General features: G+C 40.9%; 2 protein-coding genes across 5 annotated transcripts in view; one reads left to right on the forward strand and one right to left on the reverse strand.

Annotated features, from left to right (window-relative positions):
* Nucleotides 1-1,524: 1,524 nt before the first annotated feature.
* Nucleotides 1,525-7,124, forward strand: ap3m1 (adaptor related protein complex 3 subunit mu 1). Its single transcript, XM_061039667.1, has 8 exons — nt 1,525-1,861; nt 3,053-3,224; nt 3,337-3,474; nt 3,608-3,693; nt 3,832-3,965; nt 4,307-4,514; nt 5,235-5,379; nt 5,581-7,124. Exons 1-8 carry the CDS (start codon nt 1,589-1,591, stop codon nt 5,679-5,681), a joined length of 1,257 nt encoding a protein of 418 aa, XP_060895650.1. The 5' UTR covers nt 1,525-1,588; the 3' UTR covers nt 5,682-7,124.
* Nucleotides 7,125-7,845: 721 nt separating this feature from the next.
* The window catches only part of LOC132975235 (vinculin-like), a 33,562-nt gene continuing 13,655 nt past the window's right edge, over nt 7,846-27,752 (reverse strand). The window contains exons 5-23 of one of the 4 annotated variants that reach the window (XM_061039653.1): nt 27,604-27,726; nt 26,086-26,246; nt 22,467-22,557; nt 22,241-22,388; nt 21,421-21,574; nt 20,687-20,862; nt 19,111-19,301; nt 17,702-17,728; nt 17,178-17,377; nt 16,709-16,837; nt 16,456-16,605; nt 16,234-16,342; nt 15,785-16,087; nt 15,564-15,688; nt 15,131-15,316; nt 13,546-13,722; nt 11,122-11,325; nt 10,946-11,050; nt 7,846-10,556 (exon numbers count right to left, since the gene is read on the reverse strand). In XM_061039653.1, the coding sequence (XP_060895636.1) occupies nt 10,410-10,556; nt 10,946-11,050; nt 11,122-11,325; nt 13,546-13,722; nt 15,131-15,316; nt 15,564-15,688; nt 15,785-16,087; nt 16,234-16,342; nt 16,456-16,605; nt 16,709-16,837; nt 17,178-17,377; nt 17,702-17,728; nt 19,111-19,301; nt 20,687-20,862; nt 21,421-21,574; nt 22,241-22,388; nt 22,467-22,557; nt 26,086-26,246; nt 27,604-27,726 (2,906 nt within the window). In that variant the 3' untranslated portion in view covers nt 7,846-10,409. The remainder of the gene's footprint in view (nt 10,557-10,945; nt 11,051-11,121; nt 11,326-13,545; nt 13,723-15,130; nt 15,317-15,563; nt 15,689-15,784; nt 16,088-16,233; nt 16,343-16,455; nt 16,606-16,708; nt 16,838-17,177; nt 17,378-17,701; nt 17,729-19,110; nt 19,302-20,686; nt 20,863-21,420; nt 21,575-22,240; nt 22,389-22,466; nt 22,558-26,085; nt 26,247-27,603; nt 27,727-27,752) is intronic. The other 3 variants (XM_061039655.1, XM_061039654.1, XM_061039656.1) reach the window with 3 other exon arrangements.

Here is a 27,752-nt window from a genome sequence, read left to right on the forward strand (position 1 = left end):
TGATGGATAAGAAACAACAGGAATAAAGTAACCAGAACTGTATGAATACTGAAATAGAAAGGATAGAATAAAGAGATGTAGTGCATGAGAGCAGATAAAGCAGAGGCTGTTAAGGTGCGTGGCAAGTGGAAGGAAGTAATATGATAACAATATCATGTTGTTATAGTCTGTGTGAGCCAAGGTTATATTAGTTCTACATCTGCATCAGTTTTTACTGCACAGTAAGAGACATTAGAAGAGCATGGATTTTGATATATCTCAATAAATTGGCCAATCTATTCCATACATTGTAGATATTTAAAGCATGTGACAGAATAACACATAAACCGAACAAAAACACAGAATAACACAAACAGGATAGACGAGAAGTACAAAATGGTAAGATGCCAGAGGATGCATTAAATTAAAGCATTATGTTAAACATATTAAAGACATAAATTCAATTAAGTAAAGTTGACAATAAACAATTTAATCGCTTTTATGTTAGTTCTTTGTGCAGAAATATACATTTTAATTTATTTAATTAAAGCACAATTAATTTAATTTATTTCACAATTAATAACAATTTATTTATTTCACAATTAATAACAATTTATTTAATTTGCACAAAAAAAGCAGAACAAGATTGATTAAGAAAAAAATGCATTTTTAAATTTAAGAGAAAACTTATTACAGACTTTAGAAAAAATACAATAAGTATAATTCTTCTAAAAATATCTGTACAGTAGAAAATAAATGTGTGATAGTCAGGGTTTATTGTCCTTACAGATTTCTTCATGTACTGATTCGGGGGGTAAATTCTATGAAATCATTTAAAGGAAAACCTCTGTAATTTTGTTGTTAATCAAAAATGTGTGAGGTAACATCCAAACCTTTTTCCGAACACCTGAAAGTTGAACTCAGGGCAACAAAACCCCAAACAGTAACCACTAAGACCCGCGTCTTAGCTGCCCGCAGATGCTGCCTGATTAAAAAAAAATCTGAAACTTTGCCCTGAAAGTATCGACCCGGTGAAGACTTCGCTGAACCGTTTTTGGTCATTCAGCATATATTAAAGCACTCTACGAACAGTATTCGGGCCTTCTTTGTTAGTTTTTCGCCACGTTCTTGTGACTTCGTTGTGTTTACGTGTGCATAGATCTGCAGGCGTCTCCTCCTCTGCACACCAGCTGCACACCAGCACTGCCATATTGACACCGAGTCATCTTGACACAGCCGACTGGATTTAGCAGGTAAAACTTTGGAACCATCTGTCAAACTTTTACTTATTTGTTTTGCTATTGTTTCGCCTCGTGCACTGAAGTTTATTTTTGATTGTTTGTGCACAGATTAAAAGAGTTAAAATGACAATCTTGTTTACAGACGGTGAATTTACCTGCAGAGTTTGAAGTAAATTGAACAGATTGACACAGGGGATTATTGCTGGCAAAAGGAGAACACTGCTAAAAATCCATATTATGTTGTTTTATTTTGGGTAATGCGATATTTAATCTGTTCTTTTTTTGATTTCATCTCCCCATCAGAAACACAGACTAACAACAACAACAACAACAACAACAACAACAAGCAGCTCATTGTTGCAGCTGAGATGATCCACAGTCTGTTCCTCATTAATCACACGGGAGACATCATCCTGGAGAAACACTGGAAGAGTGTCATCGGCCGCAGTGTGTGCGATTACTTTTTTGAGGCCAAGGAGAAGGCAGTGGACCCGGAGGATGTGCCCCCCGTCCTGCAGACCCCACACCACTATCTCATATCCATATACAAGGGCAAGCTCTTCTTCCTGTCCGTCATCCAGACCGAAGTGCCTCCACTGTTTGTCATCGAGTTCCTGCACAGAGTGGCAGACACGATCCAGGTGGGATTACAATCTGTGTTCAGATGTCTGGACAGGTGACAGAACGTACAAAAACAGACTTCTCATTTCTTATAAGACTTCTTTTGATTTCCACCCAGAAGTTAGAAATACTCATTTTTTCTTCACCATGAGTTAAATGCTTAGTTAGTAGTTTGCAAACTTGGAAAAACCTGTCTCAGCTGCATGTTTTTACAAATTAGTTGAAATAGAGGAACAGATCCTTGTGTGTCCTCAGTAAACCTGGGCTGGGTGACTTGCTGTTCAGCTGTTTTTATAATGCCGTGTACTTTTTTATTACCCAGGATGCATTTAACCAGTGAGAGTCAACAGTAACTGCAGCCTTAACGTTGTACTCCATATTAGGGCTAGGCGATGTGACCCAAAAAATCATATGTAGGTATATTTTTTAGCTGAATGGTGACACACGATATATATATCTGGATATTTTGTCTGTAAAGAAATAACAAAAACAAAGTCAGTCAAATCCACATGAGCCTAAACTTTAGGCTCATGTGGATTTGACTGACTTTGACATTAGGCTTTAGGCCCTAAAGCCTAATGTCAGACATGCACTTATATGTACTTATATATATATACTTATATGTCAACATGACCATAGACAATTAAATTGAAACAAACTACCTGTCTGTGAATTTAAAAAAGAAAGCTAATTTCATGCATAACAAAATACACACAGCTGTGTTTTTTTGAGTTTCGCTCAGAGAGGGAGAGAGGTGGATCAGGGTGAAGAGGGACAGACACTGAGAGGAGAAAGCTCTACAGAAGAAGTGTGTAACATTATTTCAATGCAATGTAAACAATATTGTCTTACCTATATCTCGTTTTAAAATATGTCGATATATCTTAAAAATCGATGAATCTCCCAGCCCTACTCCATATTGGCATTGTTGTGTTTTCACACTGAAAAAATCAGCTTAAAAAAGCCTTTTAAAATGTTTTATTTTTGACTATGCTGTCATTTCAAAGTACTCACCCATAGTGCATTTCACAAAGGAAATATAGGTGCTACTTAGCAACCACAACATGTTAACACAGATAGCAGACGGTGTCACTGTGTGAAGTGAAGTTGCTGCTTTATAGACATTTCTGGGTCCATGTTTTGCATTATCTACTTTGACTACAGTGGTAGATTATATAGCTTTTGAAAATGTTGTTGTTTATTCCCGACAGGACTACTTCGGAGAGTGCTCAGAGGGTGTGATCAAGGATAACGTGGTGACCGTGTACGAGCTCCTGGAGGAGATGCTGGACAACGGCTTCCCACTAGCAACAGAGTCCAATGTCCTGAAAGAGATGATCAGGCCTCCCACCATCCTGCGATCGGTCGTCAACACTCTCACAGGTAAACTGAGGTTAAAGGTCAATCTGAGCTGGACCACTCTCTGTCTACTCCTCCCTGAAAAAGACAAATTCTGTATATGTTTATATATTTTTTTTTTTTGCATGTTTTCCAGGAAGTAGTAACGTTGGAGATACGCTGCCAACAGGTCAATTGTCCAACGTACCGTGGAGGCGGGCTGGTGTGAAATACACCAATAACGAGGCGTACTTTGATGTGATAGAGGAAATAGATGCCATTCTGGACAAATCAGGTACAAAAGTCTACTTGTTTGAGCACTGCAGAGGACGATTTGTTTACCTACAGTAGTAGTAGAGTTGTAGTTTTTTTCTGAGATTATATCTTGACTCTTTAATAACCTCCTTGCCTCAATCTTTCTCATGTAGGTACTCCAGTATTCGCAGAGATCCAGGGTGTGATTGAAGCCTGTGTGAGGCTCACTGGGATGCCCGACCTCACTCTGTCCTTCATGGTGAGTTATTTTCCTCCAGGTGCACGTTTGTTTTTCTTCATGTGCTTCTGTCACTTCTTTTGTGCGTCTATCTAAACCAAAACTTGCTGTTGTCGTTGATTCTTTTTTTGTTTGTTTGCACCTTTCTTTCGTCGACAGAATCCTCGTCTCCTCGACGACGTGAGTTTCCACCCCTGTGTTCGGTTTAAGCGCTGGGAGTCGGAGCACGTCCTCTCCTTCATCCCGCCGGACGGAAACTTCACGCTCATGAACTATCATGTCAGCACTCAAAAGTAAGCACAGGCACAGCTCTATGCTTTATAAATGTATAATTGTGTGAAGAAGAAAAAAAACCTTGGTTACAGCTAATCCTCATTTGTAAGACTTTCCATCTTAACATGTTGATGAATTAGGTTGGCTGCATAAGACATGTCGGAGCTTTCAACAGGAATGACCTATACGTGCAAAAATGTAAAAAAAAAAAACAGTAACATCCTTGTCCCACTGTTCTCCGTGGGTTTTAGTGAGGATAAGGGAATTCTGCAATTAGGATTCACAATCCACACTTGTCACTTTGGTAACTGGTTTCTGTGTGTTTGCTGCATCGCTCTGTTTATTGTCTTTCCATCCTCAGTCTCGTGGCCATCCCGGTGTACGTAAAGCAGAGCATCAGCTTCTTTGAGACGGGACCTTCTGGTCGCCTGGACATCACCGTCGGACCCAAGCAGACGATGGGGAAGACGGTGGAGAGCATGAAGGTCACTATCCACATGCCTAAAACTGTGCTAAATGCCAACCTCACCGCCTCGCAGGGAAACTACACCTACGACCTCGCTACCAAGGTAACCATCTGCTTACAGAGCTGTCCTCAGCGGTAATATGGTAGTTTTTTATTTTTTTATTTGTCAATTTTATTTCATCCAAAGAAACAATAAAAAGGTGCTCAAACCGGACCCGCTCCACTCCCAATCCATTAGCTATCTTGAGAGTTACACACACAGCTGAATGAGGTACAATATGAAGCATACGGCAGCATAATTATTAAGCTCAACAAGTTTCAGTGTGGAGAGTGAGCTAACAGACGCATGCTGCCAATTTCCCGTTTTTTCAGAGGTTTTTATAAAAACTCTTTTATCGCTCCATTTAAATATAGCATCCATAATCTTTAATCAAATGTACACCTTAACCCTTGTACCTCCTAGGAGATTTCATTCTTAATAGGGTACAACATCTGTTTGACTTAAAATAAACATTCTGTTTGTAAGTTGTATGTAATTTGCACAATTTGAGTCTCTTCCACGATGGTCACAACACTGTGTTGCACTTGGTCATTGAGCCAGCTTCTGTGTAGTCTTTCTGCTGGAGGGTTTTTTTTAACAATCCCCACTCTATGCAAGTGGTCAAACTTGAGCTGTAGTGCAGAAGAGGGGGTGAAGAGGATGGTTCTTAAGAAGTCTTAGATCTGTTACATGCAAGGCCAGAAAAGCTTTTCACCTTTAAATGTGTTCAAACAAGGGTTTAGTTTTATTATACTTACTGGGAGCTTATATCTGTTTTTTAAGGTTTTGGTTTGGGACATTGGAAAACTGAACACTCAGAAGCTTCCTAACCTGCGAGGCAGTCTGAGTACGCAGGTTGGGGCCCCGAAACCTGAAGATAACCCAACACTCAACATTGACCTGAAGATACAACAGATGGCCATATCAGGTAATCCTCCTTACATAACCTCTCACCCTCGTAACTCAGCCATGTTTGATAAAGTCCAAAAACGTAACTGGTCAATTTAGCCATATTCCTTCTCCACCTTTGTTTGTGAGGATGTATATAGTTTGAGTAACACGAACAGTGTTTGTGGTTACGATACATTTTGCACCAAATGTTCACTTTGCCTCTTTACCCTCTGCGCAGGTCTTAAGGTGAGTCGTCTTGACATGTACGGAGAGAAGTACAAGCCATTTAAAGGGGTCAAATATTTGACTAAAGCTGGGAAATTCCAAGTGCGGACCTGAGCGATGACTATCAACACCCAAAGTTCAACAATCCAACGTGCCAAATAGAGGGAACGGTTTTTACCTCACGGAGTCAGCCCTCCAAAAAGTCTTACATCTTCCTCTGGCTCTTTGTAATTAAAGGTCACATATTATATTCCTTTTCGAGAAGTTTAAATAAGCCTCATAGGTCCCCAAAACATGTCTGTGAAGTTTCTTGCCATACATTCAATTTGTTCTATTCAATCATGCCTATAAACCCCTCTATTTCAGCCCTGCTCAGAACAGGCTGTTTCTGTGTCTGTACCTTTAAATGTAAATGAGCTGTGTTTGACCACGCCCCCTCTCTGGAAGGGCTTTGGTGGCTTGGGCTTTCTTGCATCATGCCCTATTGTTTACAGTGAGAAGGCAGACTCAGAGGGGCAGAACAAACACCTAGCTGTGGGAGTGTCACCCACCTTGGGGGAGGGGTTACAGCCCTTTGTGATGTCACAAAGGGAACATTTTCTGAAAAGTGGAACAGGCAAAAGACAGAAAGGGTGGACTTTTCTCACAATTGGCTGGTTTGTAGACAGGCTAAGGACACATTAGTGTTGGAAAAAACATAGTAAAGTGTATTTTGCATAATATGTGACCTTTAATGAAATATTTTGCATTCTAACAGTTATTTATTTTGTTTTTGGCATTACGTTTCTACGCCTGGATGGTGTTTGTGGCCTGTAAAGGGAAGCCTTAATAACCTATGTGACCTTGTTGAAGTGCTATTAGTTTAAATGTGTTGCATTGTATGAACCATTTCTCTTTTGTTTTTTCTTTCTTTTCTGTCTAACACTTTCTGAGCGTTGCCTAAGGGGAATATTTTGGTTTGAAAAGGGACACTCACAGCTCACTGCCTTGCTCCTCATTACTTCTTCAGCACACCTGTACAATCGTATTTGCATGTCGCCTAAGAACAAGCAGCCTTGCCTTTTCCAAGCCTTTTTAAATATTATAAGGTAGCAACTTTTATACATACATATGTTTATTTTTGTGAAGATTCTTATGTCCTATCTACTTTCTTAGTAGCTGCAGTGTGTCTTAAAGCACCGACTTTAGTGCATCTATATCTGCATTCACTTGTTATTGTGGCCTTCTAAGGTGCGTTGTATAGCACACTACAGCAACAAACTGCATGCTTTGGAGCCTGAGGGAAGATGTCTGAATAATATACCTTAAATCAAAGGTACATATCTTGACTAACAGATGTTGACCAACTCTCCACAAGGCCTAGATCCAGGCTAATATGTTTTTTTTCGAGAACAGTTGTGTAAAAACAGATACTCACACAATCTTGAATGCAACCTCTTCACTCAGCACAAGATTTGCACAATCGGTTGTCCACGTGAAAAATACAACTCAAAGCACGTGTGGAGTTAAATATATATTTCAGTGTAAAAGATGGCTTATAAAAAGCTTTAAAACTGATATGGTCGTGTGTTTATTTCATTAGCCATGTTAGCAGCCTGTCAATTTGCAGGTTCACCACTTTGGTCCAGAAATCCAGCAAGGCTGAGGCGGATAATGATATAAAAAGGCTAGTATGGTGACACAAAACTTAAAACATGATAAACTGAATGTATGACAAACTTTGAGATGCTAGCATTATCATAGGTAGCTTGCATTATTATAGGTAACTTCCTAACATTGATGCTAGCCTAAAGGTGCTTCAATATGACCTTTCAGAGCTGCTAGGTGAAGTAGATAAAAACTAAAAATGACAATATTTCCAAACTTCAGCATGCCAGCATTGTCATTATGAGCTTTTTTTTTTTTTTTAGCCTACTGACATAAGCATTTGGTTTAGCTTTTTAGCACACTGAAATGAACAATTAGTTTAAAGGGTGCTTTAGTATATAGCCTCAAAATGTGGCTAACATCATAAACATGGTTCAAGTGCTAAACAAAGATAATAAACATGGTAAACTTTAATACAGATGGTTAACGTTCCCAACACTGAAGGTGGTAAACACTAATGATTAACTGGCAGAACTACAGCATGCTAGCTTTCTCAATTGGAGCTTGTTAGCAAACTGAGTATTGTGTTAAATGCTTTAATACAGCCTCGGCGATGTTAGCACATAGCTCTGGTATCATTTTTTTGTATGTGATAGGTAGCAGTGAGTTGTGAAGAAGGTGCAGACTCCAGTTATCATTGTAGTAGATTTTTATTCTTCCAAGGCACAGCAGATGTGTTGGCAGGGCTAGAAGCTATCAGAATACATTCAGGGTGTGAATGAACACATCAGGTACACACAGAAGTATAATCCCTCTCAGCGAGGAGTCAGACTGCTACATGCTCAGTACGACCAAATAAATATGAAAATACAGTGAACATTCTGTGCTGCGCTCCCTGACCTTTGCGTGGGACGGCTCGCTAATATGTGAATATAGGCTTCATACATACACACTAACTGGAGAATCCTGCATTAAGAAGTTGAATTTGCCCAGACATTTTATAGAGAAAATCTAACAAAACTCGATGAACTTCTTTTTAAGAAATTACAACCACTTAATGAATTTGATGTACTAACTGCGTCACCAATCATGTGTCCTTCTATCGCACTAATGTTTCCAGATAAGAACGTCCTTTTTAAATGTCACAGCACATAAAAAAGGTTGTTTATATGTTCAAACCACCTGGGTCACCAAGAAAGAGTCAGAGCATTCAAAGTGGGACCACTGAGCTCACCAATAAAGAAAAGTCTAAAAACAGGATCTTGGATGGCTGTCAATAATCACTTCATATTTTTTGATAAATAAACCTAAACAGTTCAACTGTTACAGAGTAATTGCAGAAACAAAGCACTACAATACATTTTAAAAAAATGCAGAAAACATACTCTTGATTTAAAAAAAGACCTAAAAAGAAGGCCTACAACAGGGTCTGTAAAGAAAATGTCAGTGTTGTTATTTGAATAACCTGGATTTGAAGTGTTTAGAGAACTTCAAGAAGCTTACAGTAATGTTAAAGAAAACCTTTGGCATTGTCACTGCGACATTTAAATAAAGTTAAAACAGTTCAAAACATCTCAGCAAGTGAAAACCTCATATCTATTAATTATAGACATTTCTGCAATCAAACAAAAAAAAAACTTTATTAACAATATATATTTTTTAAATATACAATCACCCTCTAAGCCAGTGGTTCTCAACTGGTCGAGCTTCAGGACCCATTCTGAAAATCTCAACTATGGTGCATTTTGGATAGATTCATGCTTCCATTGGTCGGTACTTTGGGGAGAGACAGGGGACAAAAAAACAGTTGCAGCGCTGTGTGCAGCAATGTAAGAAAACTATTATCAGTGTATAAGATGTCAAATTAGCATTTTTAAACTAGTAGCGTAGTAGTTCGATTAACCTCTGAACTCAGACCTCTGAGCTGGGAATGACATCACACCCGAGTTCGTGTTCCAGTTGCAAGTCAGACAAGCAACACGGACGCCTCCAGGAGCACCTTTGTTTTGTTAGCTAATACCCGTCGATAACAACACACTGCGTGATAGTTTGCATGCGAAAGTAACATTGATAGCATGTTAATACTTTTACTGTGATTTATTTAATTACACAAAAAGAGGACTAAGCTGCTTATAAACACACCAGTTTCAGCTTAAACGTTTCTGTGGATGCACAGAGCAGCCAGGTTGGATTTTAACTCAGACTACTGAAGTTTCCGAGTCAGACTTCCCACTTCAGGGGGGCGTTCCTGCTAACGTGTCAGAACGGTAACTCGGAATTTCCAACTTCTGCGATCAAATGGAACGCACCATTACAATAATACTTTACACTTCTTCTTCCCTTGTTGTTTATTAGAAGTAGCAACCAGCTTTGAGGTGCATTAACTACTGTGTTGGAGAGTCAACAAACGCCCCCACTGCAAGTGCATTTTAATTAGGAAACACGTCCTTTAGAATTTAAGCAGCTTGCATAGACTTTTTGCCACAAGTTCTTTTTTTCTGTAGCATAAAATCCCCGACCCGCTGAAACTAGTTTGTGACCCATCTTAGGGTCCTGACCCACCAGTTGAGAACCAAGGTTCTTTGCTGTATTATTTGCCTTTAAGTCATAGCACTTTTAATCCAGAAGACATTATAGTTCTTCAAGTATAGATAGATCACCTTTAAATTCATAGATCTTCAGAACAGTGTTGCTAATAAACGTAAACATGAAGAGGCTCATCAGCCCACACAAGACTCCACACTTTAGTGTCAAACTCGGCGTACAAAACTCAAAGCTGAGTGATTTCCTTAAAACAAAATGAATACTTTATATACACAATAGAGAATAAGAATCTCACTGAAAAAAAAACTGAATAAAAGTAAATGTCCTTAAAGAGACAAATATCTTATTATCATATTTTGCCTTTAGAAAATAGAAAACATTTTCATGCAGAAAAATATATTTACCTGGGATTTGGATAAACTCTTGTAACACAACATACCAAAAATATATATTAAAAACTGTCTCTGATGAGCCTGCAGGATACCAGGCTTACAGATAAAGGGAACTGGAGAGCAAAGCTGAACTGACTCCAACAAATAAAACCTGCTTTGTACCAGATGAAATGGTTCCTGGTATTACACTACAGTGGAGGATGGATCAAAATCACCTGCAGTTTCCTCTTTTGAGTGCACGTTTGCTACTTTTAGTCAAGTTGTGTGCTATCGTTGCCGAGTCAAGAGTGTTACTACTGTACTGTCACTGACCAGGTTTTCATTGGTACCAAGGGGTTTTGCGTACCCAGCGAAGCGTACAGCCTGAATCTGTGCGGATCTTGATGGAGGCCGCTTCAGCTTCTCTGACCGTCTCCTTCACCGACTGCATCAGATTCTGGGCATTGTGGACCAACATGTCCGTGGCCTGGGCAGGGAAACATTTGAAAGATTTGCAGTTTAAAAACAAGTGAGATAAAACGTAATAGCGACAAGTTGTCAAGGGTGAAATGAACTAAATGCTGTACTTTAGTACCATTTTATACATCTAACCCAAAAGTTGAGTACATTTCTTTTGACTGCCAAAAGTTACTGGAGATGCTCTGATCCAACATGCCAGATCACTATCTGCACTGTTACTGACTGAATTCATTGCATCCAGTTGTTTTGTCCAAATCTTTATAACATTTAGTTTACCATGAGCTACATTCAATCTGTAAACCTGTGAAGAAGACAGTATAGCTTTTGTTTTATTTTTAAGAGAAAACGTTGGCCCAGTTCATCCAACAATTTGTTTTTTTGTTGTTGTGAGTTTACCTGCTCTGACTCTTCTTCACTGATGTTTGTCCGTCCCAGCATGGTGGCTTTGACGGTCGAAAGGATCTTCAGCTGAGTGCTGATGGTGGGGATCCTCTCACACACCTTTGGGAAGAGAACATGTTTAAATAACGTGAAGATCTTTTCAGCACGTGTCTCTGTCTGTGGTAGTTTACCTGTAGCAGATTGGTTCTAATGCGTCTGTCAGTGCACTGCTTGGCCACTTCTTTAGCCAGCCTGGTCACCTCATCTGACGCCTTGGCGATGTCCTTAGCACACTGGATAAGTGCGCGCTTGTTCCCACTTCCACCCCGCACCAGTCGAGACATTTCTGCCATGAGCAGAGCCATCCGCTTGGCTGCTGCTATGATATCATTACCCTGTGAAGAGAGAGGGGGGGGGGGGGGGGTGGAGAAGAAAATAAGAAGAAGTGGAGGAGCTGTTAGCAGGATACTGGTGCAAAGCAAATATATCATATGTAAGTTTCCATACAATTGTATGAAACCATTACATTGTAAAATACTGAAAACAATGTACATATATGATAGCGGGTAATATGAATGAAGCTGAATTAAAAAATAATAATAATTAGGCACTGGATTTTAAGCAGAAAGCTGCATGCATCGTTAGTACAAGTTCAGTCGTGTCTTTATTTGGGTAGTTATAGGAAACAGTGTTCACAGTTCTTACCTTTCTCCTAAAATCAAAGTTATTTAGAGTTAGTACCCATGTGGCGATTATCTCATGGTTGGAACAAAACACCCTGAGACTGAGAAGCAGAAGCTGATGATCATACCACACGAGCAGTCTAATATCAACACTACATCACCCAGAAGTCTTTAGGAAACAACCATCATTGGCTTCACCGGTTGGCCAGGCAATGAGTGATTGACAGTGAAAGCGAGACAGACTGTGTTACTCCGCCTTTAATAAACATGTTATCACGTACATAAGATGTGTAAAGCTGGTACCAGTTGAACCAGGAGGTGCATCAAATACATTTGCCATTCCAGAAATCCATGACCATTGAGTACAACCTCGTCATTCATCCTTTTTGCATGCCGGCTATTCTCCTATGACGTTGTCATTTTAAGGGTGAGAAGCTCAGATGTTGTCAGGACCCGCCTACAGAAATGACTGGGCCCCTGAAAGGTCCAGTGGGCTTATATGGGCCCTCCCCAGGTGTGATTTAAAAACAATACGTGCACATTGGATCAGTACCATTAGCATTAGCCTCCTTGCTAACATTCAACTCTTGGCTCTGATCAGCTTCTGGAGCTCACTGAGAAAAGTTTGTTGCAGGTCTTGCCATGGTGATACACATGCTGAAATTACTCACCTTACAGTTAGGTTCACCCACAACATTAACATTTCAAATCCTTCAAAGCTTTCTTTTTTTTCCCCTTTCATGGGCGGCCTTGGTATATTAGTCATATTGTTGTGTTTTAGCAACGTCTGATAAATGAAGGGAACCTGACAAACTGTCATAATGTCACCACTTTTGATTGATTTTGCAACTGAGAAGTCAATTGAAAGGGAAATTCTGGAGGGAAATTTAACAACATAGTCAGTTAACAACCACTTTCTAGCTAACACCATTGTTAGCTGGCTGGCCAAGTTAGCAGGTAAACTTAAGCTACTAGGTTAGATCAAACACTGTAATGCTAACTAGCTTGCATCAACACAACATAACCATTAGTTTGCTTAAAGTCTTTATATGCGATTTTTTGATCCAGCAGATGTCGCCCTTGAGCACCAGCATGAAACCAAAACAACTCGCAGTGCATTGTTGTGTTAGCATGCTAATGTTAGCGATCTTTATTACGCTCGTATCTTCACACTGCATGTAAATTTACCTGAAATGAGCGTGATCTAGAAACACAGTTAAGCAGTGAGTACAGTATGTTATTCTTCTTTTCTCTAATCCCTCAATTAAACAACTTTTATACGCGAGGGGAGGAGTCAGCCAGCTGTCCTGGCGATGTAAACAAACTTAAGATAGGACTCTGAAAACTCTGAAAACATCACAGACAGTGGGACTCGGGTGTTACACCCATTGTAGACAGTCATGACTCACAGAGTTATTTTCAGAGGATATTCTTGATTTATATTATATTTAAGTGTGAAAAATCACATATAAAGCCTTTAAATTCTCTTCATGTACCTATTTTTTATTTAATCATGTTAAACTTTTGTCTTTAGCGAGAACGTGGCTCACAAAAAGCAATTCATCAGATTCCCTACGTTTATACAATTTGCAACCTTGAACAAAGCAACACGACATCTTTTGCATAAAAACTTCTGAGCTTCACAAATTGACTGTGACATCAAGGAAAAATAACCTCCATGCAAATACTCTGAATGACTCAAGCATATAACTGTGAACACGTCTGAGTGAAATGCAGCCACAGGTGGGTGGAAGTTTCCATTGTAGTCGCAGATGCAGAGAATTGTGCGCTGTCCTGTAGGGCCGTTTTTGTGTGAGGCCTATGCGTTATTTATTTTCTGTGAAGATTTTTGAGTATGTTGGAGCCTTTAACAAATACTTTCTGACTCATGTCAGCTTGTGTGTGCACTCATGTACATGTGCGTGCGCAGACCTTGCTGGACCACTTGCGCGCCTCCTGGTGGAGAGACTGGGCAGCTGCCAGAATGGGTTGATTGACAGGCTGGTTGGAGGGCATCATCAGCAGTTCTGGCTCATAGTCATCCTCACCATCAGTAAATTCATCTTCATCATCTACCTCCCTCTCCTCTACTGCCTCCTCATCCTCAGGCTGGTTTGAGCGAGGGGAGGCGGGGATTGGCGATGGAAGTTGGAGGAGTGGGAGCATTTTGGGATGGGAAGGGAGGGAGGCAAAGGGGTTGGGAGGAGGAGGAGGAGGAGGAAAAAAAGGAGGGATATGGAGAAGAAGAAAGCACGGGAAGCATGGGAAAAGGAGGCATTTAGTACAGTATGGAAGAACAAAAGACAGGAGATTTACGGGGAGCAGGAGGCGCAAGCACTTAGCAGAAGAAGGGAGAGGGTGAAACTGCCTGCACAAGCAAAAATGGAAACAAAAGGAAGGGATAGGGGAGCTGTTTGGGGCTGGAAGCAGGTGGGTGATGTGCATTGCACTGAGGCAGTAGCTGAGTTGAAAGTCTGAAAAGCTTTTGTGCAGTCAAACAAGGTCTAACTGTAACCAAAACCAGTGGATTGCATCCTGCAGCATATTTAGGAGTGTGCTCGGAAACTTAGTGAGACCCATGTGTGGCCTTTTAAAGAGATAACTTTTCCTGGTTTGCAAAGACTTGTTTGATAAATCGATCATAACGAGAAGAGCAGTGAAGCTATAGAGAGGAAATGGTTATGAGCTTTACGAAGATAGAGACAGTGCACTGAAGCTAGATTGTTATCCGTTAAATGTACAAATAAGTGATTCTTATACCAGTTCCCCTGCATGATAAAACATGTACACACACAAAACAGAAACACCAACAGTGATAATAACCAAAAAGAAGACTGCAACGATTTGTTTTGAAGTCTCTCCACAGACAGCTCTTTTTTGTAAACTTTGTAAATACCGTTTATTTTATGCATGTAAGTGTCCATGTTTGAGTTATAATAAATCTTACATACTGAAATCTCAAACATTTTCAGGTTTCCCTTGTGAAAGTGGAATCAAGCCACTTTCAGAACCAGTATGATTTCAGAATATTCACAGCATACAAGACAGTGCTTATGCTGCATTCACATGGTGTCTGAATGTTTGGAAAAATTTGTATCCAACTAGAAAATTTGTCAGTAATGCTATTTCCAGTTTTCCAGAGAAAAATGTTGGTATTTGACTCGCCAAGCTGCCAATATTTTTTCCTGAAACATGACATACTATAGAAAATGTTGGCTTGAGAGTCAATTTTTTTTTATACATTTCCATATTTTCTTGGCTCATTTAAAATGTCTAATGTGGCACTACATTGTAACCTCAGCTTGCTGTGTGTGTAGAGTGCCGTTGGTTTATTCTGAGTTATAAATTCTTCTAAATAGCCTCCATGACGTTTCCATGTCCTCCCTATTTGGAGACTCGGTGTCCCGATCAACACATGACTGAACGAGCTGCCCGAATGCAGCTGATTGTACATAATACACATTTGAGGGGGTGAATAAGAACATTACATTTTTTTAGAGTGTTTGTGTTGACCGACCTTGCTGGACCATTTGCGTGCCTCGTCGTGCAGCTGCCTGGCGGCCACCATCATGGGCTCGCTCAGCACCTCTCCAGCCTTCTGCTCCGGGAACTCCTCATCCTTCTCCTCTGGAGGAGGAGGCCGCGGTGGGGGAACCTCACCCTCAGGCAGGGGGGGCTTGGGTGGAGCTTGCTCATCGCTAACCTGGAAAATACACATGAACAGAAACATGCTTTATGTTACCTATAGATACATGATAAAGGAAAAGGGGGGGGGGGGGGGGACTTTATTAGAGAGCACAATACTCCCGGCACTCCTACTTAAATGTATTTTTTTAACTGCCAAAGCTTGTGTTACTGCTGTCATTTTAATATTCTTAGGTGGGAAAGTGGAGGTTTATTCAATGGTTTGTTGTGGATAATAGGAAGTGTGTGTGTTTGAATGATCATACATGGAGCTGGTCCAGGTCCGGTGGTGGAGGAGGGAAGTCAGGTTCCTGAGGCTGGAAGGCTTCTCTAACTTTTCCCACTGCAGCCAAAATCCTCAGACACGAGTCTAAGTAAGCCTTTTGCAGAGCTGCGGAGCAGAAAGAGAGACGAAAAGAGAATACACTGTGTCAGTCTGTGTTTTAATGTATCTCTTAAAATGTGTTTGCATCGTGTCTTTCGGCACCTTTATCTTGTATGTTTCCGGCCACGGCCTTAGCGTCCATCACCATGGGCGAGATGGTGTGTGAGAGGATGTCTGACGCATGTTTCACTGTGTCTCTGAACCGAGGATCTTCAGAGTTCTCCACCTCCCTCTTAGCCACCAACAGGACTCGGTTAGCTCGTCTTGCTATGCTCGTTGCCCCGGCAACAAGCATTTGGGGCTGAACATTCGCCATGGCAACTCGGCACTTGTCGATGTCTTTCTTTATCGCCTCCTCAGATGCATCAAGCAGAGATTTGGTGTCGATGGCCTCATCCACCAGACCTGAGGCAACACACACACACACACATACATCTTTGATTACTTGTGTTTTTGCAGTACTTTAAGAATTGTTGGGATATCTCTTTGTTGTAAAATGTTAAATAGTAAAAGATTTAAGTTGCAGACCAAAATCTTGGCAAAATCCTCACCAGTAAGTTTTTCCACATTGTCAATCCACTGGTTCTTCATGGTGTCAAAGTGCTCGTACGCCGCTTTATTTCCTGGATTCTTCAACAGGATCCGAGCAGCAGAAGTCACCTGGACATTCAAAAGCAGTCACAATCAGACTGAGTATGAAATGGTTGTGACAGCTGCATGTTTTACCAATCTATGCAATCATGCAAATCGTGGAGCGAAGCGAATAGTATCACCTGTGGTGTGAGGTCCCTGGCATGTTTCACAGCAGCATGTATGCCCTCTACTGTGCTCTTATTGGCTGTTCCCACGGCTGCAGCTTTTTCTGCTGTCGCCCCGAGTCGGCCTGCATGGGCCTCGAAGTTTCCTGCGCGCTCTTCAAAAACCTGCAACAAACATTAAGAGTCCTGAGAGTACAGACAACTTCTGGATGTTGCAGAGCATCGGGTGCTTTCTTGTGGCCAGCACGGATATTTGTGTGTCACTGACCTCCGCTCTGTTGGGGGCATCGGGCGGAGCAGTCGCAGCCACAGCCAGCAGTTTGACAGGGGTGGTGGTGTCACTGAAAACGTCAGATACTTCCTGGGTCATCACCTCCTGCATGTGCTTCCTCAGGTCCTGTTTGAAGCAGAGAGCGTTTTAATCAGTCCACTAGAGGGAGCTCTGCACCAATATTTCTATTATTATTCTGTATGCAATTTACTAATCCATGACTTAATATCTTAATTACATGTGCATCATTTCTTCAACATCACTATCTCATTTAGTTGGATGTTTTTGGTGTGTTTATAAGCTTTACAATTTTCACTTTAGTTGAGAGATCTCTGTGGGTTTGAACATTGTTTGGCTGCAGAATCCAGTATGCTGTAGGTTTGTAATTCCAGTGGATTTTAAACATCACTCAGTGATAAATGTTCATGTTGAATGTTGAATGATAAATGTCGGTCTGTTGAGCTACCTTAAGGCTTTCCTGCAGTTGAGCTGCTGTTGCCCGTGCATGAGGAGCCTCGGCCTCGCCCCTGCCGGCCATGTCTGCCAAAGAGTTCATTAGACCCTCTGTTCTGTCGCAGCGTCCAATCATATCCTGTCTGTACGGACCCAACAGGCCTCCTGCCAGCCGCCTCCCTTCTCCAACCATCCCTCTGATTGCTGCCTGGCCTGGGGGGAGACGCAGGGAGGAAGTCATTCCTTAATCACAACTGGATACTTAACATATCATAAGTCTCACATGCAACAATTACAAGTCCTTATTAAGACATGAAAACACTTTAACAGGCAAGACAGTCTTTTTGTATTTGTCGATAACATGCTCTGATAAACAGGGATAAAAGGGACAACTGTGGTGCATACACGTAGTCCACTAAATTAGAGAAGAAGATGATGCATTTAGTGGAACATGCTGAGATAAAAAAAATATATTTATGGGTTTTATATAAAGACTCTTTGGTTATATCTTCTAAGAAACCCATAATAGGCAGGTACCTTCGTTCCACTGCAGTATCTCACACTCTGCTCCCATAAGGAAGCATGCGAGAAAACAGGAAACAATCAAAAGACACGACAGGAACAGAGCAACAGACATCAAACAAAGCAGTAAAAACAATACAATGAATGATTTAGTCAAACAAGTTAGTCACTCTGTGATTCATGCATGAGATACCTTCCTGTGGGGATTTAAGGAAAAAGCATCAGTCACCAGTGAAGTCACTTCTGAACCAAATTCACAGTGAAGTGTAACTTGACGGTGAGAAAATGAACACTCATTTATTGTCTTTGTCAGACGGCTGGTTTGCTGCACAAAGCATGCTGGGCTACAGCGCCGCAGATAAAGCTGGCAGTGCAATAAGGGAGAGTGTTTTATGGAAAGTTATCATCAGATCAGGATAGAAAGTGAGTGCCTTTCAGCTGTGAGTGCTACCAGGAATTACAAGAGGGAGACTAATGATACAATAGTGTTACAGTATTTGATAATTCGGCTTTAAAATTTGTACAGTATAGTGACATGTAAGATATCAGAGACGTTTCATTGAATTTTTTTAAACCTCAAACATCCTGGACGTCTGGCTTTGATAGCAGTTGACTTCAAAGCAGAAGAAAACTGCATTTAAACGCATCCCCTTTCCTCCTTGGTATATTTCATATCAATCATCAAACAGCAACTGTGCTATTTAATCTTCATTAAAAAAAAACAATACTTCATTACGTTGGCTCACAAGGGCAATCACTCTGCAACAGCCAAAACATTTTCCATTAGAAGAAACAGGCTGCAAATTCAGAAACATAAAAAAACAGTGAATGTGTTTAGCACTCCGTTGTGATGTGCAGGATTATTTTTGTATTTGCAGATATTTGGAGTTTGTGTATTTTAGATTTTGCATCCTTTATTGGATTTTGGAGTACAGCACTTTTTCTTTTAATGCATTAGTTTTGTGTTTTTGCAGCACAAGCATTTATTTGCAGGGGATTTTAGTCGTTGCATTAGCATTGGACTTTTGCATTTGTTTTTGAATTTGCATCGTTTCCGATTTTGCATCTTAATCTCTTGAATGAAATTGTTCGGAAATTGTTGCAGAGAGCGACTGACCTTGTCGACTCTGGCTCTGCCCACAAGCTACTAGAGAGGCAGAGCAGATGGGCGTTTATTCAAACTGGCCTCCTGAAGGGGGCGTGCACCATCAGACATGTTGAAGATGTCTATTGAATATCAAAAATGCACATGGACTACAAACGCTTCAGAAGCACTGGCTAATCACAGAGTCCTGCAGGTGCTGCTTTAACCTCTTTCACTCTCTCTCCAGCCATCATAAATAGTCTGACTAAAGGCATGGAAGGTCACAGCGTTTATTTTTGAACCGAACCACTACATCATCCCGTCATCCTCCGCCTCTCACCTACTCCTCTGTCGTCCACTCCGGGGTTGTTCACCCAGCGCAGGGCCTGCTCCATCTTACCCTCCAGGGTGATGGCGGGTTTGGCCGGTCTCATGTTGGCAACGGCCCGGTTGGTTTTGGACTGCAGGTTCAGCAGAGCTGCACCAATCTGCTTCGCTAACGCACGGGCCTCAGGGGTGTCACCTTTACCCCTGAGACAGAAACAAATAGAAAGAAGATTTCAAGGAGGAACAGAGAACAGCCGTAAAACACAGACCCAAAACCATATGATTAAATCAACCCAAATACCACCATAAAGGCAAATACCACTGAAAAATAATCTTTGTCAACATAATTTTTTGTCTAGTATGACCAGAAAAAAAAGCCAGAGTTAGGACATCAGAATTCAGATTTAAAGGCATAAGTTAAAATGATCAGTTTCATAATTATTGCCAAACCTTTACTCGGCCTCTCAATAATAAAATGTGACAGTAAGTAAGTGAAAAGCTTCCTTTAAAAATGTCTTTTCTGTGATAAATTGCAGTCCCATTTTCTCCTCCTTTAAAGTCAACATCCATGTTTTTGTTTGGATTTGGAAAACGACCTGGTCATTGGTGACCTCTCTGGTTTCCATTTATGGTTATCGTTGCAGTTGAAATGGAGAGGAGACATGTTTACCTCTAACAATGACTCATCTTCCTGTGATTCACTAAACCACGGTATAATTTAGTGACTGCTCTCAACCCACTAAACACACCATAAGACTTGAATTGAGTGGTATTGTCCTTTAAAGAGCCCATATTATGCCCTTTTTGGGGTTCGTGTATTTAATCTATGTTCCTACTTTTGTACGTTCACAATAGCTAAAGTCTGAAAAAAGTGTCTGTTTTCATGTACTGCTCCTCCTTGCTCCCTCTCCGCTCTGAGTCCGTCAGCTACGCTCTGCTGAGCCCCCACTGTTAGACCCCACGTGGGCCAAGTCTGCTCTGATTGGTCTGCCGATCCGCTCTGTCGTTATTGGTCAGTTGCTCAGCACGCGTCTCGGAAATTTCATCATGAGCTGCTGGGCCACAACGAGCCAATGGGCTTAGATCAGTGATCTCACACTGACAATGACGCCGCACTGACAAATTTTTATCGAGGGGAGCTAGAACCGAGCGTTACATGCAGCTAATGCTACAGCTAACAGGAGGACGTAGGAGAAGCTGCGTTTCCGCAGACTTTGAATTTTTTCACATAGATGTGTCTAAACATGCACAGGACACTTGGAAAACACACTAAAGAGCATATAAAACCAGAAAAAGCAGAATATGGGACCTTTAAGTTCCACCAAGATGTGATCCTCAAACTCTTACTGACCCTCCACATTTTCACCAAAAAACCCATCACACCGTATTGAAACATTTAGAAACCTTATTGTGGGACTGATTCCAAGGGTAGACAGGCAACAACATATGTTCCATGCAGGTAAAATATGCCACCTGTTGGTCGCATGAGGTTGCGTTTTGCGTCTAAAAAAAAGAAGTGTCTAAGAATTACACAAAGTATTATACAGCATCATTGGCAGTGCGTGTTTAACAGAGGAGGGACAGCGTACAGTCTGCGCAGCTCCACGAGTCGGGCGGTGAGGCCTGCGATCTCACTGATGGAGCGCAGGATGTCGTCTCTCTCTTTGGGGTCTTCACAGAGATCGGCGATGCGTTTGGCCTCTGCCAGCAGCGCTCTGATGTTTTCCTCCCCCTCAGGACCGCCGTTAGGATCGGCCAGCCAGGCCTAACAGTGATGCACATCAGAGTTCAGTTTTAAAATGATGCACAAGCAGGAAAGAAAATCTGCACAGAAAGTCCGGAAAAATGCTTAGAACAGATTTTTAAGAATTCTGTATGCTAAGCATTTGGCTGCTGCTATCGTCCACATTAGCTTTAAATTATTTACAGGATATTTAAACAGCTTTATTGGTCGTAAAAAAACATAGATTAGGTTATTAATCATTTAAAGGAAATCACTGTATGACAGCAGCTACCATCACAGCAAAAACACCAGAACAAATGAGGACAATTACATTTAGGCACAAGAAACTATAAAAGGTAAAACACTAGAAAACGTTCTCAACATTCAAATAAGATACCTGTGGTACCTAATAAAATATCAAGTCTGCAAAAGTGACTTTTTGTGTCTAATTATCTCAGTATAAATACACGTTTACAGTATACTAACATTTGTTCAAATATAAGCCTATAATAGAAAAAAGACGGACACAGGGTAAATGTAATGCAGACAGAAGGCCTCGTGGGTAAAATGGATTATTGTGTTCTTGTTTCTTTATCTGACCTGTGCAGCATCCAGCCTCCTGGCTATTGCCTGCTTGGCATTGATTAAAGCCTCCAGTCTGCGAGCAGCGCTGTCCACTTTGCCAAATAACAAGTCTAAGCCCTGAGAGCACTGGCCTGCACGCTGCACACACCCCGGGGTCGGGCCCTGGCCTCTGTCATGAAGGACAAATACACAGAAAGCTGACACATGCTGAAAAAATACATTACATTACAAGAACACAGAGGAGTAACAAAAAAAAAAAGCTTTCCTCCGACTGTTTCAAAAACAAAATCTGTTCATAAGACGTGGATGTAGCATTTCGGTGTCCTAAAGCTGCTTTCTCTCTTTTGGCCAGCAGGGGGAGACTCCACTGGTCGTTAAATTAACTTTTAATCGTATGAAACTACGGGAAACACAACTTCTTCTTGGTGGATTTATAACCTCAGTTCACTTTTAACTGTTGTGTTTACAGTCTCAATAGTCTCTAGTTTAACGTTTTCTTAAATACTGCATGATGTGTTGTAACAATGTATGTCCACATTTGTGTATAAATATGGTCAATTCTGGTACTAGATAAATAAATAAATAAATATGATGATGAGCAACATGCCAAACTTGAGGCCCCCCAAATTTTTTTTTTTTTAGCCCATATTCATTTGTAGCCCATATTAACATTTTTAGCATTATTTTTTGCTCATCTGTCATGCTTTATTTGTTGACTTACAAGCTAAATAAAGTTATTTGAAGTTGAAGTTTTAAGTTGAATATAAAAACCGATGGTCGATGTCACAGCGGCTGCATCCACTTCAACAAAGTCCACGTTACTTAAACACACTACCTGATTCTGAGGTCGGCCACCTGGTCCGTCATCTGTCCCAGAGCTTTAGTGGTTGCCAGTATGTCTTTCCTCTCCTTCCCAGCGCACAGCTCTCCCACCTTCCCAGCTTCATCCAGGATCACACGCAGGGCGACCTCACCGGGGTCTCCTGAGGACAACGACACACAACAAACGTGAGATTGTGGAGCGACGTCTAGAAACATTTCAGCAGAAGACATGGAGTTACCTGGCTGTCCGTGAGGGTCTTTGAGCCAGGTTTTAGCCAGTCCCATCTTTGACTCAATCAGAGCCAGAGATCTCTTCAAAGCCTCCATGTCCTGAGGGAAAGAGGAAACACAGCTTTACAGTACTGGCCCTTGTTTCTAGTAACTAAAATATCACATCTCTAAAATAATGTACACAGCTGTTAGCCAATATGACACAAATCAAGAGGTTTCATTTGACATTTTTCTGAAGCAAAACCAAAAGAAATACCAAAAGCGTCAATATTTTCCACCCTCAGACTCTCCTGTTCTGCTTGTTAAAGTCTACATATCCATTACCTATAAAGATGGAAGTCTTAAAAAATGACACAGTCACTATCTGTACGGGAGACTTTCTGTTAAATAGATTTTCTTTAACATGTAGTCACTGTAATGCTGAGAAACGGTCCCAAAAGAGAGACATGGTTCTTTTGTCAGGGACTACTTTAAGAGGCGGATTAATACAGATTTGCTCCATGAGTTAGTGTTTATTATTGCAGCACAACATTGTTGAGAGTTTGGATTTAAAATAAATACAGCACTGGCATTTAGCTTTAGTATACCGTTAGTTCAATCAGGCTTTGAGTACAGAAGTTTTAATTGTTACGTTTCTATCTTTAAGTGGAATTTGTTGACAACAAAGAAAAACAAATGTCACCACATTTTTTGAGAATAAAACATCCAGGAATTTAATGAAATAGTCAGCTAAATACTCATTTATTTGTACATTTTATACCCTGGAGACTGATACATTAAATCTGAAATATTTTTGGATCTATAAAAAATAAAAGCCTTATTAACGTGGAAAGTGGGAACAGTTTTTAGAAAGTCTCTGCTGCCTTATACATTGATTATATTTCACATCTAAAGCGCCGACGTCGCCGCTTTACAACAGGTTTAATAAAAAAAAAAAGTGACTCTTTCCAGCCGACTGGAGACTGAGCCTCTAAGTGAAACAGTTCAATACAGACCATCTATTATGGATGTGTCTGGACACCGACCAGCTTATTTCTATAATTCATGACCCCAGAGGACAGTCATCATGTGCCAGCGTTTCTCCCACACACTGACAGTAAGTGCTTATCACAGCTCACACATAAGGTTTGCAGTATGTCCACAACAAACACACACACTAGCACACACACACACACACACACACACACACACGCACACACACACACACAGACAGGTCATTGTGTGAGGCAGCTGTGTGCAGAGAAACATGCAGGCTTACAGGTTAGACGAGCTAAACAGATGATATCTTCACAAGGAAAACATCTCATGTCACATTTTATAAAGTGATGTGCCCAAAAACATATTCTGACAAAGTAAAAGTTCTGCCTAAAAACAGCATCTTAAAGCGCTAATGACATCTCTATCAAACAGCGTGAGCGCTAGCAGCACGAGGAGGAAGAAAAAGCAACACTACTGAAGATGGATTTAACATTTGTAAAACTTCACTTAAAAAGAGAATTATTCAGCTTTAAGGGATATTTCTTATTGTTTGAGTGGGGTTGTATGAGGTGCTGATCAATACATAGTGTATAGTCTACAGTAGATAATCGTCCGCACAGCCCTTGTCTGGAGAGGTGGAAAAAGCGCAGACACAAAAGCTAAGCTAAGTACGGTTACGGACAGGGTTGTAGCAAATTGCCGTTTAACCTGAAGTTATTTAGATCTACAGAAGCCCTAAGGTGACAAACATCTATACATTTATTTTTCCCCATTTTTTGGTAACAAGTAATTTCCAGCTGTTTTTCAAGATCTCGTCTTTTCTTTCTCACATCTCGGGATAGCAAAGCTGGTCTTCCCATGAATTAATTTATCTCATTATCTTGTGATAATGTGGTCATTTTCTGATGATCGCGAAAACAAACATGAGGCTATCTTAATGTTAGACCAGACATGCTGCCCTTGACCACACTAGTGAGGTAAGTTAAGCCTACTTCTGTTAGTGCTTTCACACCAAATTTCACTCTGACTTTCATTCCTGACAGCCCCTCTACTAAACTTTCCGCATTAGTTGGGTCGAGCTGATGTGTGATCGAGGCAGGAAATATTCAGCACAATTCCCTTCGAGCGAGTTGGAGGGTTTACGTTCCCTCCAATGCACAAATTGAAGCTGCTCTATTATGTTTTTTTGTTCTTGATGTTCTTCTCCATTTTATTTTGTTGATATTGTCATTGTGTTGAAATTCCGGTGAAATTCATATACAGGCAAATACTCTCTTTACAGCCTGGTATGGTAATCTGTTGCTTAGTTTCTCTACCATGTCATGAGACAACGCTTTATTTTAGGACTATCATCATCAGTTTCTAGGAGAGACAACAAACACAAGAAAATAAAAATTTGAATTGACACAAGGACATACCATCACTGCAGAGACAAGAGGATACCCCGTATAAGCACAGAGGAAGAACTTTAACAGATGAGATGGGTTAAAGGAGACACATGGGGAAAACTTCTGTGCCTATTTTTAAGGTTGTTTAAATTTTGCATGTGTATAGCGCTCGCTAGCTTTCCTGATGGTTTGGTACAGTAGTGTTCAACTGTCTTAGAAATTCATTCCTATTTTTCGATAAGTGATCCATGCACGACTAGTGTTGATGTTTCAGTGCAGGACGTGCCAGCAGCCTGAGGCCATTATCACTCAACAGAACATGGTGAAAACAGGGACCGGGTAACGCTTTTGTTAAGATGCACACATGCTCCGTCTTTTAACATGTTCAGGAAAAGTGAATTTTGACTTCAGTGTTTAGCTTTAAAAGAGCACAGTCTGACTCAAACAGCGAGTTGGATCCAGCGCGCTTTCATGCGTAAGAACCCAGAACTTGTACGGTTGAATAAAGGACACAGGACAGGGCAGCGACATGAAGCAGGAAAACATCCAAAATGTAGCTCACTGTTAAATGAAATGATGTTTTTCAGGTGGGGATTTCTTTAGTAGCTAAAATGACCATCATCTCCTGTAAGTAGTACACTCACTGTTAAATACCTCATACAATCCCACTTAAAAAAAAGATAAAATGATCATCCCTTCCATCAGACTTCCATCTGTTTCAAGCCATTTGACTCAAATGGACAAACGAAGAACAAACAGATGCACATCAGACAGTTGAACGATGACGTGTCTGCACTGAACATCATCACATCGACTGACAGTCAGTGGATTTAAAAAACACACAACACACTTACGCCGTTAGCAACCAGCATGACAGAAACATGTGTAAACACAAGGACATTATTTCCTTCCTGTTTTCAACCACACATACACAGGTGCATGCTGGGAACTGCAGAGGGGCAGAGAAACAGGCTTACCTTCTACAGGGAGGAAAAGAATGGAGGAGAAAGGTAAAGAAAGAAAAAAGAAAAACCAAGAGTTATACTAGTGAGCCAAAAGAAAACGTGGAAACAGAAAGTAAAGAGTGAGTTTATTTCAGAGAGCGACGTGTGGAAAGAGTGTGTGTCTGTGTGTTTGAACGGGCACAAAGCAAAAAGTTATTGAAGTATGTGGGGATTGTTTTGGTGTTTTTTTTGGGGGGGGGGGGGGCTTTGGGGTATAAAGTGAAGAAACAGAGTAAAACATGTGCAGCAGGTCGTACCTTATTGGCCCAGGCGTCTTCGTCCCACGTGGTGAGCTGTAACACTCGGATGATTTCAGTGATTTCTCCGCTCATCTTTTCAAAAGTGAACCTTCTGTTCCTCTCCGCCTCCTCAACGCCGGCACCTCGACTGCTCTTTGTAGCCACAAAAATCTTTATAGCTGAAGACAGAAAACAGATTATTAAGGAAACTCCTTTTTTAGAAAACTGACTACATTAACCCCCCCCCCCCCCCCCTTACATCAGAATAATTTTGGCTTTAAATCTTAACTGGCTGTTTTTGACAACTTGGGGGCAAAAATAAATAACCCTTGAAAGCCTCTGGAAATGATTTTGGTTCGTTTGCAGAATTAATGTAACAGATTGTCTAATAAATAATCATAATATGAAAGTTAAAAGCATTATATGTGGCATTTTTCATACTAATATGGCAAAAAATCAAAAATGCCTTGTCAACAGTGGCTTTGTGGTTAGTTTAATTTAGTTAGGTTAAAGTCCTCAAAGCGGGCAGCCCGGGTTTATATCCGCCCTGTGGCTCCTTTGCCGCATTTCATTCCCTCCTCTCTCTCTCTCTCTTTGAATTCTGACTCTCATTTTTTAAATAAAGGTTTAAAAAGCCCCACCAAAAATCTAAACAAAAAACAAAAACAACCATGCCTGATTTTAATATTGTGGATGAATGACTTCCTAAAAAGAGAGTGAAGTCAAACTCCCTCTGGATTTGCTGTTCTTGGCTCTGTGTTCACATGTACAGAGCGACGCTTCTATGACTTTCTATGGCTGAAAAAGCCAAACACATAACATCCAAATCAACACCGATGTGCATATCATTACATGAAAATGATCTGAGAACATTGTTTTCTAGATGTTTATTAGCTCTCTGCAGCTGGTGTCGGTCCCTTATAGAACCCTTCTAGTGAAACAGGATGGGCGGGGCAGGGGGAGTGTTGAGGCAGGACGAGAGAGGGGAGCTGAGGGATGTAGGAGATTTACTTTTTTAAATTTTTTTGGATCAGCAAAGAAACTTCTATATTTATAAAATAGAATGTGATCTTTCACGGTCAAACTATTGGTGCAGACGTTACACCACATTGAACATACATGTGTGAATGTACAGCGCACAAGAGCAGCGAGAGAGTTTCTCTTTGCTGCTGCACAGCACAGTATGAGAGAGCAGGTAGTGGGCGACGTGTGGTGTGTGTGTGTGTGTGTGTGTGTGTGTGTGTGTGTGTGTGTGTGTGTGTGTGTGTGTGTGTGTGTGTGTGTGTGTGTGTGTGTGTGTGTGTGTAGTCAGTCTGACATCCCCAGCAACTAATGACTGTAATTATGAGTGTTGCTATAACAACAGAATTGGTGGATCCACTCAGTGACCTACACAGAGGTTTTTCCCACAGAGTCACACACACTGAGTCACACACACACACACACACACACACACACACACACACACACACACACACACACACACACACACACACACACACACACACACACACACACACACACACACACACACACCTGATATCAGAACAGGCAGCAGCTCTTTGATGGTGTTCATGGAGTTGAGCAGCATCTGTCTGTGCTCCTGGTGCGTAAGCTCCTGCTGTCGCTCCTCGATCATCTTTGACATTTTGGTCATACCTGAACAAAGAGAGAAAAGTGGAGAG

The sequence above is a fragment of the Labrus mixtus genome, chromosome 6 (assembly GCF_963584025.1).
Source record: "Labrus mixtus chromosome 6, fLabMix1.1, whole genome shotgun sequence".
In the NCBI taxonomy this organism is placed as follows: domain Eukaryota; kingdom Metazoa; phylum Chordata; class Actinopteri; order Labriformes; family Labridae; genus Labrus; species Labrus mixtus.